The 17,920-nt window shown below is 41.2% G+C and overlaps 1 protein-coding gene across 3 annotated transcripts in view; it reads right to left on the reverse strand.

Annotated features, from left to right (window-relative positions):
* Nucleotides 1–17,920, reverse strand: part of STAM2 (signal transducing adaptor molecule 2) — a 59,338-nt gene that overhangs the window by 28,959 nt on the left and 12,459 nt on the right. The window contains exons 2-6 of one of the 3 annotated variants that reach the window (XM_034954284.3): nucleotides 8,592–8,754; nucleotides 4,457–4,541; nucleotides 2,539–2,614; nucleotides 2,338–2,436; nucleotides 1,477–1,623 (exon numbers count right to left, since the gene is read on the reverse strand). In XM_034954284.3, coding sequence (XP_034810175.1) covers nucleotides 1,477–1,623; nucleotides 2,338–2,436; nucleotides 2,539–2,614; nucleotides 4,457–4,494 — 360 coding nt within the window. In that variant the 5' untranslated portion in view covers nucleotides 4,495–4,541; nucleotides 8,592–8,754. The remainder of the gene's footprint in view (nucleotides 1–1,476; nucleotides 1,624–2,337; nucleotides 2,437–2,538; nucleotides 2,615–4,456; nucleotides 4,542–8,591; nucleotides 8,755–17,920) is intronic. The other 2 variants (XM_003832725.6, XM_034954285.3) reach the window with 2 other exon arrangements.

The raw sequence follows: 17,920 nt of genomic DNA on the forward strand, positions 1-17,920 counted from the left end.
CAGAGACAAGAGGTGCAGTTCTAGGAATATGTGTGAAGTCCTTTTACTAGTTATTGTGGCTGGGTGGCAGTGGTCTGCCAGACATAGCAGAGAAGTAAGGAAGGTCATGCTTGAATTTAATAAACAGCATGTAAGACAGGTATCCAGGACTCTGATCCATCAACCGGTTCTTTACATAGATTTTTCAGAAAAATATGCAGAAAGGACAGAACAGGAAAATGTTTCCTTTTTATTACTTATAAGACTCTTATCTCAAAACTCTACCTCGTACCCTTAGGTCTGGTAAGCTATAAAGAATCTTTTTTCGGCCAGCGTGGTGGCTCATGCCTGTAATCCCAGCACTTTGAGAGGTCGAGGCAGGTGGATCACCTGAGGTCAGAAGTTTGAGACCAGCCTGGCCAACATGGTGAAACCCCGTCTCTACTAAAAATACAAAAAATTAGCCGGGCATGGTGGTAGGCACCTGCAATCCCAGCTACTCTAGAGGCGGAGGCAGGAGAATTGCTTAAACCCAGGAGACAGAGATTGCAGTGAGCTGAAGTTGCGCCACTGCACTCCAGCCTGGGCAACAAGAGCAAAACTCCATCTCAAAAAATATATATATATATTTTTTTCTCTTTAATCTATGATCTAAAATAAAAGAAAATATAGTACTTCTCATAGTCTCTTTCCCTAGCCCATATCCTAATATTAATGGGAAGGAATAAGGTACTGAGAGCAAAACCCAAGGAATAGTATTTTTCTCCCCTAAACCTAAAAAAACCAGCCCACTCCATGAGTCAACATCCCTGCCTCTACACCCCAGTTCTACTAAAGCTATCCCTTCTCCCAGCAAATAAATTTCTAGTCTTACATTTCCATCCATCTTGTATGTGAAGCATTCACTCTAGGCATATTCACTCTTCAACAAACAAGTCTTGAGCCTCTCGATTCCATGAATTTGTTCATTTCACTTACCTCCTGATATGACCTCTTCACTTCTCTCTAACAAAATATTAATACATTCAAGTCCCAAAATTCTACCTCTTTACCTTCTTCACCATTCCAATCTGTAGTCACCTCTTTCTCTCTTTGGTATTAAGATAGACAGTATGCAGTCTATTCCCCTCATCCTGTATTTGTCACTTACAATCTAAATTAGTTATTTTTCACATGTATAAAGCTATCATTCAAATTTGCTACAAATTTCTTGAATATAAGGGCTATGTCATATACCTATGCCTTTTGCATGACTGTAGACTTAGAGGAACATTAAATACACTATGTCTGATTAACTTCACAAGGTTCTGATATGTGGAAGAAATACACATAAAAACTAGAATGTCTACTAAACGTAAGGAAGGCACTATGCTAGAGAGTCATTTGGGAAGTAAAGGTGGAAAATGATAATCTAGACATACCTTGCCTAGTCTTTACATAACATACATACCTTCAAAATATTATAGGGTCAACCATGGGTCTGAATGAATCTCTCACCTGAGAACCTGCTGGAGGAAAAGTAATTCCTTCTTCTTTCATAGATTTAATAGTTGCAGATATCAGACTAAACTGAGGGTCCTTCTGAAATTCTTCTGACCACTCCACCATTAAAGATTTCAGTTTTTCACATACTTTAGGATGTGCCTTTTAAGGAAAAGGAAAGGAAAATAAACAAAAATCTACGGTTAAAATAAGTACTTAAATTATTTAACAAGGAGAATTACCATCAAAATTCTCTTTAATTATATGAACATCAACAAAAGTCCTGAAATTTCTAGCCTAGTTGAGTAATTGATAGATGCCTATTTACGTGTTGTGATATAGTTGTTTCATACAAAATGACTGTTTTTAACACCAATTCCTAAGTCTTACTATAATGACAACAAATCTTTTATATTCAGAGATTATTTCCTCCATGTTTCGGAGAATGGAGCCAGAGAAACCTGGATGTAAATCATGGCTATTCCAGTTACCAGCTGCATGACCTTGGACAAGTTACTTCTAAGTCTCAGTTTTTGCATTTATAAAATAAGAATGATAAGGGAATCTAACTTCCAACAATCTAATGCTCCAAGGGTAGTTAAGAGCATTCAACAAGACAGTATATGTAAAATGCTTAAAGTAATGACTACTTACTAGCCCTCAAAAAGGATTTGCTATTATTTACAGTATATATACTTTGGGGAGAATAGTTTTTGGTGCTACAAATTAAAAAATCAAATTTCAGAACAGTTTATTTCATTTCAATGATCTAAAAATGACTTCATTTATAATACTTTAGTAATGCCACATATAGTTATAATGACACACAATCTACATTTTTTAATGACTTAAAGTTCTTCTGTTTTTAAAATTTACCTTATTTTTAATCACAGCACGTACTTCTGTTGCAAAATCACGGGAACATACTTCTAAATGAAATATCTTTCCACAGTTTGCCACACAAGCCCCAAGAAGCTATTAATTGAAATAAAAATATACGCATATTGAAATATTAACTTACTGTAATTAAAAACACATTTAAAATTTGCGTCAAATAATAACATGACTTGTACTCACAGTTAGTGCTTGCAGAGCAACATGTGGAACCTTATGATTTACCCTTTTCATTATGGCTTTTAGGCAATCTTTCGCTCTAAAAAAAAAAAGAGAGAGAGAGACAGTTAAGTATTTACTGATAAATTTAATTCAAACATTAAGGTATTATTCTATTACCAAATAATTTTATATTTAATGGCTCATGCCTGTAATTCCAACACTTCAGGAAGCCAAGGCGGGAGGATCACTTGAGCCCATGAATTTGAGACCAGCCTGGAAAAAAAAGTAAGATCTCATCTCTATAAAAAACTTAAAAATTAGCTGGGCATGGTGGCATGTGTCTGTACTCCTAGCTACTCAGGAGGCTGAGGCAAGAGGACTGCTTGAGCCCAGGAAGCTGCTGTGAGCTGTGTCATGCCACTATACTCCAGCCTGGATGACAGAGAGAGACCATGTCTCAAAATAAAGAAAGTATAAAATAAAAATAAACTAAACTAAAATCCTGGAAATTTCATGTTGTTAAAGGAATAAATCTATAAAATGATTTTACACAATATTTTGTTTATAGGCTCATAGAACTTTAAAAAAAAAAAAGCATGTTGCAAATGTTGTGTATTCCAAAATCAAGAGACAAACCATTTCACAAAAGATCTGTCAACACAAGAGACGTATACCAGATCTTTCTATTTCTTCAAGAGAGGTTTAGCTTTCAAACAGCAAAAGCTTATGTTGAAAAAAATCTAACATGATATACAATTTTAAGAGGTTCAAGTATAAACATGTGAATGTACTATGAAAAGCTTTAATGTTAAAACAAATGCTTTCATCACTCTTCTAAATTTCTAACATATAGTTCAGCTAATTGCCACATCTCCCCAAAAGCACTTTTTTATATTCGCTTTTTTCATTTTGTTAATCTATTTATATGTATATTATTTGAAGACTTTTTTGTTATATTATCTACTGTGTTATCTACTTCATTATTTAAAAGTTCCCATACATATAGAAGTCCCAGAGGAATTCCTTAAATAACTCACCTATACATTGTTATCATGTATCCTATTGTGTCAAGGCTTTAATTATGTGTGTTACTATAGCAGATTTTCAGTTGAACTCTTTTTCATGTAAGTTAATCCCATAAATCCAGCATTCAGGCTTTTTTAACTTTTATGTCCCAAAAGTAAAACAACTGACCCTTTAACTACATGAAAGTTAGGGACACCAACACCCCACGCAGCCGAAAATCTGTGTATAACTTTTGATTCCCCAAAAACTTCACTATTAATAGTCTACTCTTTTTTTTTTTTTTTGAGACAGAGTCTCGCTCTACCGTCCAGGCTGGAGTGCAGTGGTGCCATCTCGGCTCACTGCAAGCTCCGCCTCCTGGGTTCAAGCGATTTTCCTGTCTCAGCATCTCAAGTAGATGGGATTACAGGCGCACACCATTATGTCCAGCTAAGTTTTGTATTTTTAGTAGAGATGGGGTTTCACCATGTTGGCCAGGCTGGTTTCGAACTCCTGACCTCAAGTGATCTGCTCACCTCGGCCTCTCAAAGTTCTGGGATTATAGGCGTGAGCCACTGCGCCCAGCCAACTAACAGCCTACTCTTGACCAGAAGCCTCACCAATACCATAAACAGTAGATGGACATATATTTTGTATATACATAATATACTGTATTCTTACAATAAGGTAAGCTAGAGAAAAAAAAATGTTGTTAAGGAAATCATGAGTTGGAGGAAGAGGGGTTGGTCTTGCTGTTTTAGAGGTAGCAGAGGTGGAAGAAAACCTATGTATAAGTGAACCCTCGCAGTTTAAATCTGTGTTGTTCAAGGGTCAACTGTGATAAAGTCTCATTTTCCTCTCAAAGTTACATCACAAAAAGAGACACTGGTTATCAAGTTCCTAGACATTCACTGAGCATGACTGGACATCTTACCCATTAGGAGTACTTCCAACTTTGTCACATATGTCCATAATAAGACTCCAATCTTCTGTAGTGTTGTACTCATTCGTGGCTTTTTCTATAAAATATATTGGCATACACAACAATGAGGACACATCTCATATAACACTAAAATACCAGTAAAGGTCCAACAGTTAAGAAATCCTACCTTTTCTATTGCCGAAGATACTACAGATGACCTTCAGAAGACAAAAGTACTTCTACTAACTTCAATTTTAAATTGTATAATTAAATGAACTAAATATCTTGAGGTAAAGCAATAAAATGCCTTCTAAATAAACAAATTACTAAGTATCAATAATCCCATCAAATTCTAATTTGGAAGAAAGTTTTAAAGATGTATAATCCGGGCCGGGCATGGTGGCTCATGCCTGTAATCCCAGGCATGGGAGGCCAAGGCAGGAAGATCGTTTGAGGCCAGGAGTTCGAGACCAGCCTGGGCAATATAGATAGACCCTGTTTCTACGAAAAATAAATTTTAAAAATTAGCCAGGCATGGTGGCAAATGCCTGTAACCTTAGCTACTTGGGAGGCTGAAATGGGAGGACTGCTTGAGCCTATGACTTCAAGGCTGCAGTGAGCTATTATCATGCTACCGCACTCCAGCCTGGATGACAGGGTGAGACTCTACCTCTTAAAAAAATTAGAAAGTATATCATACAAGTAAATATGCACTAAACTGTCCAATAAAGCATTGATTTTGTAAATTTTTTTAATAGATAAGGGGTCTCACTATGTTGCCCAGGCTGGTCTTGAACTCCTGGGCTCATGGAATCCTCCTTGGCTCCCAAATGTTGGGATTACAGGCCACTGCACCCAGCCTGAAGTACTGTTTTCAATAGCAAAAAGGAAAATTGATTAATAAATTCATACAATGAAATATGAAATGAGGAATACAAAATTAAATGAACAAAAATTTATGAATCTCAAAATATGATTTGCTTGGGCTTATAACGCTGAGTCAAAAAAGCTAACAGCAGAAGAATTTATAATATTTACATGAGTTCTTTTTTTTTTTTTTTTTTTTTTTGACAGAGTCTTGCTCTGTTGCCCAGGCTGGCTGGAGTGCAATGGCACGATCTCAGCTCACTGCAACCTCCGCCTCCCAGGTTCAAGCAATTCTCCTGCCTCAGCCGCCTGAGTAGCTGAGACTACAGGCGCCTGCCACCACACTCGGCTAATTTTTGTATTTTTAGTAGAGATGGGGTTTCACCATATTGGTCAGGCTGGTCTCAAACTCCTGACCTTGTGATCCGCCCACCTCAGCCTCCCAAAGTGCTGGGACTGATTACAGACATAAGCCACCGCACCCAGCTACATGAGTTTTTTAAGACAGCTTTATTGCTATAATTCATGTATCAATACAATTTACACATTTAAAATGTACAATTCAATGTTTTGACTATATTCATAGAGTTGTACAACTAACACCAGTATCTAATTTGAGAACATTTAATCACTTCCAAAAGAAATCCATATCCATTGGCAGTCACTGTTCATTCTCCCCACATATTCCCAGCCCTAGGCAACCACTTGTCTACTTTCTGTCTCCAAAGATTTACCTATTCCGGATTTTTCATATAAATAGAACCACACAATATATGTTCTTTTCTGACTGGCTTCTGTTATTTGGCATAATGTTTGCAAGGGTCATCCACGTTGTAGCATGTACCAGTACTTCATTTCTTCTTATGGCTAAATAATATTCCATTGTATAGATATACCACATTTATTCATTCACCAGTTCATGAACATCTGGGTTGGTTGGTTGGTTGGTTGGCTTACTGAGACAGGGTCTCATTCTGTTGCCCAGGCTGGTGTGCAGTGGTGTGATCACAACTCACTGCAGCCTTTATCTCCCGGGGCTCACGTGATCCTCCCACCTCAGCTTCCCGAGTAGCTAGGACTACAGGTGTGCACCATCACGTCCAACTAAGTTTTGTATTTTTTGTGGAGACAGGGTTTTGCCATGTTGCCCAGGTTCGTCTCAAACTGCTGGGCTCAAATGATCTGCCCACCTCGGCCTCCCAAAGTGCTGAGATTACAAGTTTGAGCCATCATGCCCAGTCAACATTTGGATTTTTAAAAATGTTTTTGGGCCAGGAGCGGTGGCTCACACCTGTAATCCAGCACTTTGGGAGGCCGAGGTGGGCAGATCACGAGGTCAGGAGATCAAGACTATCCTGGCTAACACGGTGAAACCCCATCACTACTGAAAATACAAAAAATTAGCCGGGTGTGGTGGCAGGCGCCTGTAGTCCCAGCTACTCGGAAGGCTGAAGCAGGAGAATGGCGTGAACCCGGGAGGCAGAGCTTGCAGTGAGCCAAGATCGCGCCACTGCACTCCAGCCTGGGTGACAGAGTGAGACTCTGTCTCAAAAAAAAACAACAACAAAAAAACTTTTTGGCTAATATAAATAATGCACTGATGCGATGAACATTCATGTACAAGTCTCTGTGTGGACATTACGCCTTCATTGTCCTTTGGTGTATATCTAGGAGTAGAAATCCTGCGTCATATGGTAACTCTAAGTTTAATTTTTTTAGGAATGGGCAGTTTCCCAAAGGAACTATACTATGGTACATTCCCACCAGCAATATGTGAATGTTTCACCTGAAGTTTCACAACATCCAAAAAATACACCATATTCTTTAGGGATATATACACAGGTAGTAAAAATATTAGAATGCAGGAGAATGATAAACATCAAACTTGAGGGGGGTTCAAAAGAAGACAGGGGCTTCATTGTATTTATAAAGGTTTATTAAGTTGTGCAGTATGTATCTAGAAAATATTTTCAATATCTTTTTTTGTGGTCTGAAATATTACATGATCAAAGTAAAAACTGACAAGTAATTAACCTGCATTGTGAGAAATAAATTAATTAAAGGTAAACTGTTAAAAAGCATGATCAGAAAATAATGATTGAGTTATAGAGCATTTTTACTTTATTAACTTTTACAAAAATTTCAATATCAAAGAATACAATTTTTTCTGCTAGTATGGAGAGGTGGAGATATAAAAAGTACCACTTTAGAAACACTGTATCACATTTTATGTCTTTTCCTCTTTATTATATATACCTTGTAATTTCAAATATAGAATAATCTAGCAAAACATACATATATATACATATGAATGACAGGTAATATCACAGTGATCATCAGGAAAGATGGTAGGAATCCAGAGTAATTTCTTTTTTTTTTTAATAGCAAGGAATAATCAAAAGAAGCCAAAAAATGAACAGGCTTAGCAAACAACTATACTTCGTGAGTAAAGAGAAACACACCAATGCAGTTAACCTCAGTTAAATACTGGAACTCGCTTTAAAAAGCCATGCAAATTGCCTACTACTTATGGATGGAAAGCAATTGTTTTGACATGTGATGAAATGACAAACCAGGGGTTTTAGAAAAGTAATACATTTTTGCCTACTGAAAGTTCTAAATCCAGGCACCAAATGCTACGCAGGCAAAACATACCTACTCAGGTTTTCACCTTCTTCCCTTGTGCCAAAAAGACTATTGCTTTGGAAAGTCAGAGCAGACTATACTGTTTTAGAGGCTTAAAAGGCCTAACTATTTCTGAACTACATATCTAATAAATTTCATGAATTTAGAAGTACAGACAAGGAAAAACCTCCTAATTCTACGAATCCTTTTTCCAATCCCTTTTAAAACTATGATGCATATCCTTCCAGACATTACATACACACACACACACACACACACACACACACACGCAAAAATAATAAAAGTTAATGCAAAATTAAATAAAATAGTATAAGGTGTATAAAGGCAGCACCCAAAAACAGACAACTCCTTCCTTGGTTAAGCTATGAACAAGACGAGAAACAAAACAGAATAAAATAACACTTTTGTTATTAACGGAAGCTTTAGATACACTAGCCAAATGAATTTGTTAATAGTGAACCCCAGAAGTAGGCATGCCTTAGCACTAGAGAGGGGAAGGCCTCTCCCTGCAGGGGTAAGGCTCTGCATAACTTATTCCATGGAGAAGCAAATGAAAAATCACTCAGTGGTGGTGGAAAGACTAGCTAGTCCTACACAGAAGGGCATATGTAAGACCAGTTACTCTCAAACTTACCAATCAGGTGTCATCACACCAGAGACGAAGTGAATAAAAAAGCAAGGGCAAACCAGGTGAGGTGGCACACACCAATCATCCCAGCATTTGAGAGGCCAAGGTGGGCAGATCAGTTGAGTCAGGAGTTCAAGACCAGCCTGGGCAACATGGTAAAACCCTGTCTCTACAAAAAACACAAAAAAGTTAGCTGGGCGTGGTGGCACGCGCCTGTAGTCCCAGCTACTTGGGAGGCTGAGGTAGGAGGATGGCTTGAGCCTGGGAGGTCGAGGTTGCAGTGAGACAAGATCGCACCACTGCACTCCAACGTGGACAACAGAGTGAGCCCCTGTCTCTACAAAACAAAACAAAACAAAGGGCAGGCTCAGGGTGACACTAATGGAACTCCCTTCTCACAAAGGAAACCACAGGGGTAGAGAAAAAATATTCCCCACTAACATTGTGATCATACTAAATATATCAGTTCTTAACATGCATTTCTACTCATAAACATCTTCCCACATTCAGAAATATACGTCTATACCAGTATTTTTAGTACCTGCATAATGTACCATTACATACAGAGTGGCCACAAAGTCCCAAAACAAGCTAGAGAAAAGTTATCAGCAAACTGGTTGTAAATCCATTAGGTACTCAATCTGTCTTCTTTGTTATACTTATTGGTATCTTTCATATTGGTGACTCACATAGACTAAATATAAAATAATTAGGAAGGCAGGATTTTGTGCATAGTCCTTTCTAAAGATGTTTCATAGCATTTTTTTGTTTAGCATCTGTCTTTGCCACAACCTTTCACCGCATTCCACCCCCAGAATGAATGTAACCATCATGGCACGAATTTTTGTTTGTTTTGTTCACTATTATTATTCTTAGTACATAAACAGTATTTAGGGCACGAAGTAGGTGATCCATAAATATTTGTTTCATGAGTGAATGAATGACGTTGGTTGCTCCTCCACATCCCATTAGCCTGGTACAATGTGTAAGGTGGGAAACAACAGCAGAGCTTTTGAGTACACGAACTAAAAAGGCTTTAACTCTGATGCCCATCTGTGGACATAGTTTGGCTGATGTGTGCAAAGTTCTGGACCAACCAAAGCTTCACTGCTGAGCATACAAATATTCAACGGGCTACATAGGATCAAACTTCAATAGCAACACCACATGGCAACAAAACGTAACAGCACTAGTGAGCTTATGAAGTTCTAGTTCTCCTCTTGTTTACTGAAGAGAAGTAACTCTCCGTTTGGGAGTCTCAACAAGGAGACAGGGTAAGTGGGGAAGGCAATGCTTCAAAAGCTTCTTAGATAGGTAACTAACTTTATATACTGAGTCTGAAAAGTAAATCATATATATTACAGCTTCATGCTAATCTTTCCTATTTGTTTATGATGCAGTTTTTGCTATAACAGAATCTACCATTTTTCTTTTTATAGTGTCATTTAGCGTACTGTTTGAATTACCTGAAGATTAAATATCTACCCACATTCTTTTCTGTATATTATTCCCCTTTCACGTGTAAATCTTTAATGTATTTAGAACTTCATTTAGTATATCTGGAACCTCACACGTGGTGTGAGGCAGGAACAGAAAAATATTTTTACGAATTTTTTGTCAGTTCTATTATTTAAGAATCTATCCTTTCTTCACTGATTTGAGAAGCCAGTATCATCAATTATCAAATTTTATGAGTATGGATATGTATGAGTACAAAGACACACACATAATCATGTGAATCTGATTTTAGACCATCTAATAACCTACCTAGTCCAGCTAGAACTCAACTTTTCATGATATTTTTCCAATTCTGGTCATGTAATACATTAAATATGAAGCCTATCTCATGCCTTCTAAAGCCGCCCAACAATTTTTAAAATATCTAATTAGACTATTGTTTATTTAATTTCCATAGAAAATGGGAAATTCCTGATTTGAATACTCTATCAAGCATAGTTTAGTCTCTACAAATATAAGACTCACAATTACTCTTTTTAAAAATATAAAATCTGAAGACTTCATAATGGCCTGCCAAAAAGGACTTTGTTTTTCAAGGGAGCTAAATAACATTTAAATTATGCACTTAGGAGTATTTTAAACCCCTGGAAAATTTTAAATATTATAATTAAGAAACCATTCTTTTATAGCATGTCACTTTGCCCAATGTTGGGGCCCTATATCACATTATTCTGTGTCAAACGCATAGAGAGGTAGAAAGTTAAAAGAGCCCTCCTGGGGCCTAAATGCTAAATCGCCGGCATTTGGTGGGTGTAAGTCATAACATTTCATCACCAGGCTTTGATTACTGTATAAAAAGAGCCTCAAATACAATGTGAAATAGCTTAGAAAGATTCTAACAATATGATAAAGAATAATTCCATCAATACCTACCTACAAGGAACAAAAAGGCTCCCCCGCTTACAGTCATTATGTTCAAAGTACAGCTTTAAAAAGAATCTAGCTCTACCCATAAAACTTTTAATAAAATAGGCTCTATCAGTAATAAAAAACTTAACTACATAAAATAAGAATGCTGCAAGAAAGCTTTAAAGCTCCTCCTATTATGTTTGCAAATAACAATTCATGACTAGTCTTCTGCTTCCAAACATGATAGAATATCTAGTACCAGACTTGCGATCCTACCAAAAACAATGATAAAACAGGCCAAAATCAATGAGGCAACTGTTTTCAGGGAATGAATAGCAGGCAGAGCAGGTCCCAGATCTTTGAGGGAAGGGAAATATGTAGTGAGCCTCACGATGGCCTCAGCTTTCTGCCTTGGAATACTTTCCCGTCCAGCACAAGGAGGACTAGCCCAAGTAGAGAAGGACTAGCCCAAGAAGAGCGAGAGACGGAGACCAGGTTTCTAAGCACAGTGATTAACCAGAGGCCCTTGGCCAAAGGCTGGGCTACACAAACACACTTGAGATGAGTCTCTATAGGGTCTAGCAGAGATTACCTGCTATGGGGCTGAAAGGTCAAGCAGCACTGGGAGTCATCCTCCCTATTATGCATGGAATGTTTGTGTTCCTCCCAAAATTCTTATGTTGAAGCCGTAATCCCCAGTGTGGCTGTATTTGCAGATGAGGCCTCTAAGGAAGTAATTGTTGTTAAATGAGGACAAAAGGATGGGGCCCTGATGCAATAGGATTAGTGTCCTTTTAAGAAGATACACCAGAGAGCTAGCACTCTCTTTGTGTACACACAGCAAGGAAAAGCCATATGAGGGCACAGCAATAAGGGGGCTGTATATAACCCAAGGGGTGAGCTCTCACCAGACAGCACCTCTGCTGGCACTTTGATCTTGGACTTGCAGGCCCCAGAACTGTGAGAAAATAAATTTCTGTTGCATAAGCTACCTAGTCTATGGTATTGTTATGGCAGCCCAAGCAGGCTCATTAACACTGCCCAAACAAAGCAAGAGAACACTTCATGCATTTAGTTGAAAATCCAAAAAGGGCACACCTTAGGAGGAAAAGCCCTCTCGAATTTAGTTCAAAACCAAAATAGGCCTCCCTCACAAAGAATAAAACCAAGCCTATCAAAACGTAAAAGATCCCCCCAATAATATTACAACCTGACAGAACAAAACTCAACACCATTTAAAGGAAGACAATGTAATTTAGCCTCCCTACAAAGAATAATCACAATGTCCACCATAATATAAAAAATTACTAAATAAGCAAACAAGTGTCCCAAAATCAAGATTAGTCAATAAAAATAGATGTCAGCATAGCCCAAATGTTAGATTTGGCAGGAAAGAACTTTAGAGACATTATTATATTTTCAAGAATGCAAACATTGGTGAATGCTCAGCAGAGGAATGAAAACTATCAAAATGGAATGTCTGAACTGAAAAGTACAATATCTCAATTTAAAAAGTCATTAAATGGGCTGGGCGTGGTGGCTTATACCTGTAATCCCAGCACTTTGGGAAGCCAAGGGGGGTGGATCACGAGGTCAAGAGATCCGAGACCATCTGGCCAACATGGTGAAGCCCCGTTTCCACTAAAAATACAAAAAATTAGCTGGGTGTGGTGGTGGGCGCCTATAGTCCCAGCTACTCAGGAGGCTGAGGCAGGAGAATCACTTGAACCTAGGAAGCGGAGGTTGCAGTGAGCCAAGATTACATCACTACACTCCAACCTGGGCGACAGAGCAAGACTCCATCTCAAAAAAATAATAATAATAATTGTAATACCTGATCACGTGGAAACTTAACAATCAGGACATGTGGATAATTTAGAGTAAACAGAAGGCAACATAAAAATGTATTATGATTAAGATATTACATATTAATACCTTTGGACATGACTAAAGCAATTTAGAACTTTGTCTTAGTCTGTTTTACACTGCTATTTAACAGAATACCTGAAACTGGGTAGTTCGTAAAGAACAGAAATTTATTTCTCACAGTTCTGGAGGCTGGAAAATCGAAGATCAAAGCACTGGCAACTGGTCAGGGCCTTCTTACTGTGTCCTTACATGGCAGAAGGTAGAAGGACAAGGGAGAGTGAACCCACCCCTGTAAGCCCTTTTTATTGCAGCATTAATCCATTCACGAAGGAGGTACTCTCATGACGTAAACACTTCCCAAAAGTCCCCATCCCCCAACACTGTTGCATTGGGGACTGTCTCCAACTCGTAAATTTTGGGGGATACATTCTGACCATAGCAATCTTAGGGAAAAAAATTGCCTTTTATCTATTAATAGGAGGAAAAAAAACCTCAATTGCTTCTACACCTTAAAATTGCAGTATAAGAACCAAGAAAAGCTAGCCAAAAAAAAACACATATATATATATATACACACACAGATATATATAATTTTTTTCTAAAGCAGAAACAAGAAGCTGGGCACCATGGTGGTGCACACCTGTAGTCCCCACTACTTGAGAGGCTGGGGTGGGAGGATTCCTTGTGCCCAGGAGTTTAAAGCTGCAGTAAGCTATGATCAAGCCACTACACTCCACCCACACCCTGGGTGACAGGGTGAAACACTTGTCTCTAAAACAAAAAAAGAAAAGAAAAAGGAAAAAGAAAAAAACCAGAAAATGAAAAACAAGTAAATGAGTAGAATTAATTTGCATACATTGCAGGAAACCACAATGATAGCTTTTACAAAAGATAGAAACATTCTTTCTTTGGACTAATTCATTAAAAAACTAAATTCTTCAAAAATGTAGAAAAGCCACTTTTTTTCTAGTCTATGAATAAATTGTATATGTTTAGACTATTAAAATCATTATATAGAGCCTAATCCTCTATCATCTCCTAAGCGTCCCTCATGAGTGATCACTTCTGAGTCCTCCTGCATGGAGAGCTCACCCACTGGGGGCATATTTTTCCCATTGGAAAAGTGTGGTTATTGAAAGTTTTCCTCGTTTTTAAAAGAACAGGATTGCTCCCTCTCCCTCTCCCTCTCCCTCTCCCCACGGTCTCCCTCTCTCTCTCTTTCCACGGTCTCCCTCTGATGACGAGCCAAAGCTGGACTGTACTGCCGCCATCTCTGCTCACTGCAACCTCCCTGCCTGATTCTCCTGCCTCAGCCTGCCCAGTGCCTGCGATTGCAGGCGCGCGCTGCCACGCCTGACTGGTTTTCGTATTTTTTTGGTGGAGACGGGGTTTCGCTGTGTTGGCCGGGCTGGTCTCCAGCTCCTAACCGCAAGTGATCCGCCAGCCTCGGCCTCCCGAGGTGCCGGGATTGCAGACGGAGGCTCCTTCACTCAGTGCTCAGTGGTGCCCAGGCTGGAGTGCAGTGGCGTGATCTCGGCTCGCTACAACCTCCACCTCCCAGCCGCCTGCCTTGGCCTCCCAAAGTGCCGAGATTGCAGCCTCTGCCCGGCCGCCACCCCGTCTGGGAAGTGAGGAGCGTCTCTGCCTGGCCGCCCATCATCTGGGATGTGAGGAGCCCCTCCGCCTGGCTGCCCAGTCTGGAAAGTGAGGAGTGTCTCTGCCCAGCCGCCATCCCATCTAGGAAGTGAGGAGCGTCTCTGCCTGGCCGCCCATCGTCTGAGATGTGGGGAGCACCTCTGCCCTGCCGCCCCATATGGGATGTGAGGAGCGTCTCTGCCCGGCCGCCCCGTCTGAGAAGTGAGGAGACCCTCTGCCTGGCAACCGCCCCGTCTGAGAAGTGAGGAGCCCCTCCGCCTGGCAGCCGCCCCGTCTGAGAAGTGAGGAGCCCCTCCGCCCGGCAGCCACCCCGTCCGGGAAGGAGGTGGGGGTCAGCCCCCAACAGGCCAGCCGCCCCGTCCGGGAGGGAGGTGGGGGGTCAGCCCCCGCCAGGCCAGCCGCCCCGTCCGGGAGGGCGGTGGGGGTCAGCCGCCCCGTCCGGGAGGGCGGTGGGGGTCAGCCCCCCGCCCGGCCAGCCGCCCTGTCCGGGAGGGAGGTGGGGGGGTCAGCCACCCGCCCGGCCAGCCGCCCCGTCCGGGAGGTGAGGGGCGCCTCTGCCCGGCCGCCCCTACCGGGAAGTGAGGAGCCCCTCTGCCCGGCCAGCCGCCCCCTCCGGGAGGGAGGTGGGGGGCGGGTCAGCCCCCCACCCGGCCAGCCGCCCCATCCGGGAGGGAGGTGGGGGGGGTGAGCCCCCCGCCCGACCAGCCACCCCATCTGGGAGGGAGGTGGGGGGGTCAGCCCCCCACCCGGCCAGCCACCCCGTCCGGGAGGTGAGGGGCGCCTCTGCCTGGCCGCCCCTACTGGGAAGTGAGGAGCCCCTCTGCCCGGCCAGCCGCCCCGTCCGGGAGGGAGGTGGGGGGGTCAGCCCCCCGCCTGGCCAGCCGCCCCATCTGGGAGGTGGGGGCGCCTCTGCCCGGCCACCCCTAATGGGAAGTGAGGAGCCCCTCTGCCCAGCCACCACCCCGTCTGGGAGGTGTACCCAACAGCTCATTGAGAGCGGGCCATGATGACGGTGGCGGTTTTGTGGAATGGAAAGGGGGGAACGGTGGGGAAAAGATTGAGAAATCAGATGGTTGCTGTGTCTGTGTAGAAAGAGGTAGACATGGGAGACTTTTCATTTTGTTCTGTACTAAGAAAAATTCTTCTGCCTTGGGATCCTGTTGATCTGTGACCTTACCCCCAACCCTGTGCTCTCTGAAACATGTGCTGTGTCCACTCAGGGTTGAATGGATTAAGGGCAGTGCAAGATGTGCTTTGTTAAACAGATGCTTGAAGGCAGCATGCTCGTTAAGAGTCATCACCACTCCCTAATCTCAAGTACCCAGGGACACAAACACTGCGGAAGGCCGCAGGGTCCTCTGCCTAGGAAAACCAGAGACCTTTGTTCACTTGTTTATCTGCTGACCTTCCCTCCACTATTGTCCTGTGACCCTGCCAAATCCCCCTCTGCAAGAAACACCCAAGAATGATTAAAAAAAAAAAAATCATTATATATACTTACTAGGTTTCTAGACTACACAATTCTTGTGTAGTGAAATTTAGATTAAAATATTTAAATGCCCAATACCTCAACCTGATAGACTGTAAATAATTCTACTCCTTCTCTCCCTTAAATGACAATGACTCTATTTAGCATTTTATAGTTAAACTTAGGTTTACCATAAATTTTCTCACTTAATTTTCCACCCCATTTAATGTTCTGTTTGGGTTAATGTTTATCGATGCAAATCTTTACCCTGGGGAAAGCAGCAATACACATAGTTCTTAAAAATACATTCTGCATACCATTTTTTTTTCTTTTTTTTTTTGAGATGGAGTTTCACTCTTAGCTGCCCAGGCTGGAGTGAAATGGCACAATCTCGGCTCACTGCAACCTCTGCCTCCTGGGTTCAAACGATTCTCCCGCCTCAGCCTCTGGAGTTGCTGGGATTACAGGCATGTGCCACCACACCCGGTTAATTCTGTATTCTTAGTAGAGATGGGATTTCACCATGTTGGCCAGGCTGGGGGTAGAACTCCTGATCTCAGGTGATCCACCCATCTTGGCCTCCCAAAGTGCTGGGATTACAGGTGTGAACCACTGTGCCCAGCCCAATCTGCATGCCTTCTAAAATGAAAACCTACTTACAGCTCTGAGTACTGAATGACAGATAGCAATTTAATTAAAAACAATAATAGCAATTAAGCAATAACTCCTGAGCATTTTACATAAGCTAAATCACTTACTCCTCAATCAAATGAAGGATCCCCATAAGTGGGGACTGGGCCCAGTGGCTCACAGCTGTAATCCTAGCACTTTGGGAGGCCAAGGCAGGAGGATCACTTGAGAGTCCAGGAGTTCAAGACCAGCCTGGGCAACATAGTGAGATCCCTCACCTCTTAAAAAAAAAATTGAAATAGTAGTCTGGTACGGTGATGCACACCTATAGTTCTAGGTACTCAGAAGGCTGAGGCGGGAGAATACATGAGCCCAGGAGTTTGAGGTTACAGTGAGCTATGATTGTGCCACTGTACTCCAGCCTGGGCTGGGTTATTTTACAACCTTGCATGTAAAATAAATAAATAAAAATAAAAAATATATAAATGGGGAAGCTGAGATACAGAAAATTATTCTGATTATTATAATTTGAGATACAGTCTCACTCTGTTGCCCAGGTTGGAGTATAGTGGCGCGATCTCGGCTCACTGCAACCTACGCCTCCCCGGTTCAAGTGATTCTCCCGCCTCAGCATCCCAAGTAGCTGGGATATAGGCGCATGCCACCATGCCTGGGTAATTTTTTTTTTTTTTAATTTTTGTATTTTTAGTAGAGACAAGGTTTCACCATGTTGGTCACACTGGTTTCGAACTCCTCCTGACCTCAGGTGATCTGCCCGCCTCAGCCTCCCAAAGTGCTGGGATTACAGGCATGAGCCACTGCGCCTGGTCCAGAAAATTATTAAATAACTAGCACAAGGTTATACAGCTAGTAAGCAATAAAATAGAGATTTCAATTTGTGCCATCTGGCTCAGGGTGTGTGCTCCACGTTCAAATCACTATATTAAACTGCCTCTTGAGAGGAATTTTTGTTCAAAATTGCCAAATTAACATAGTTTTTCTGTTTCCCTATGTATGTATATACATTGTTGCAAGAAGTCAGGGACCCAGAACGAATGGAGGGACTGGCTGGAGCCATAGCAGAGGAACATAAATTGTGAAGATTTCATGGATATTTATCAGCTCCCAAAATTAATACTTTTATCATTTCTTATGACTGTCTTTACTGCAATCTCTGAACATAAATTATGAAGATTTCACGGACATTTATCAGTTCCCAAATAATACTTTTATAATTTCTTATGCCTGTCTTTAATTTCTTAATCCTGTTATCTTCGTAAGCTGAGAATGTATGTCAACTCAAGACCCTGTGATGATTGCATTAACTGTACAAATTGATTGTAAA

This window comes from Pan paniscus, chromosome 13 (genome assembly GCF_029289425.2).
Source record: "Pan paniscus chromosome 13, NHGRI_mPanPan1-v2.0_pri, whole genome shotgun sequence".
NCBI classification, from domain to species: domain Eukaryota; kingdom Metazoa; phylum Chordata; class Mammalia; order Primates; family Hominidae; genus Pan; species Pan paniscus.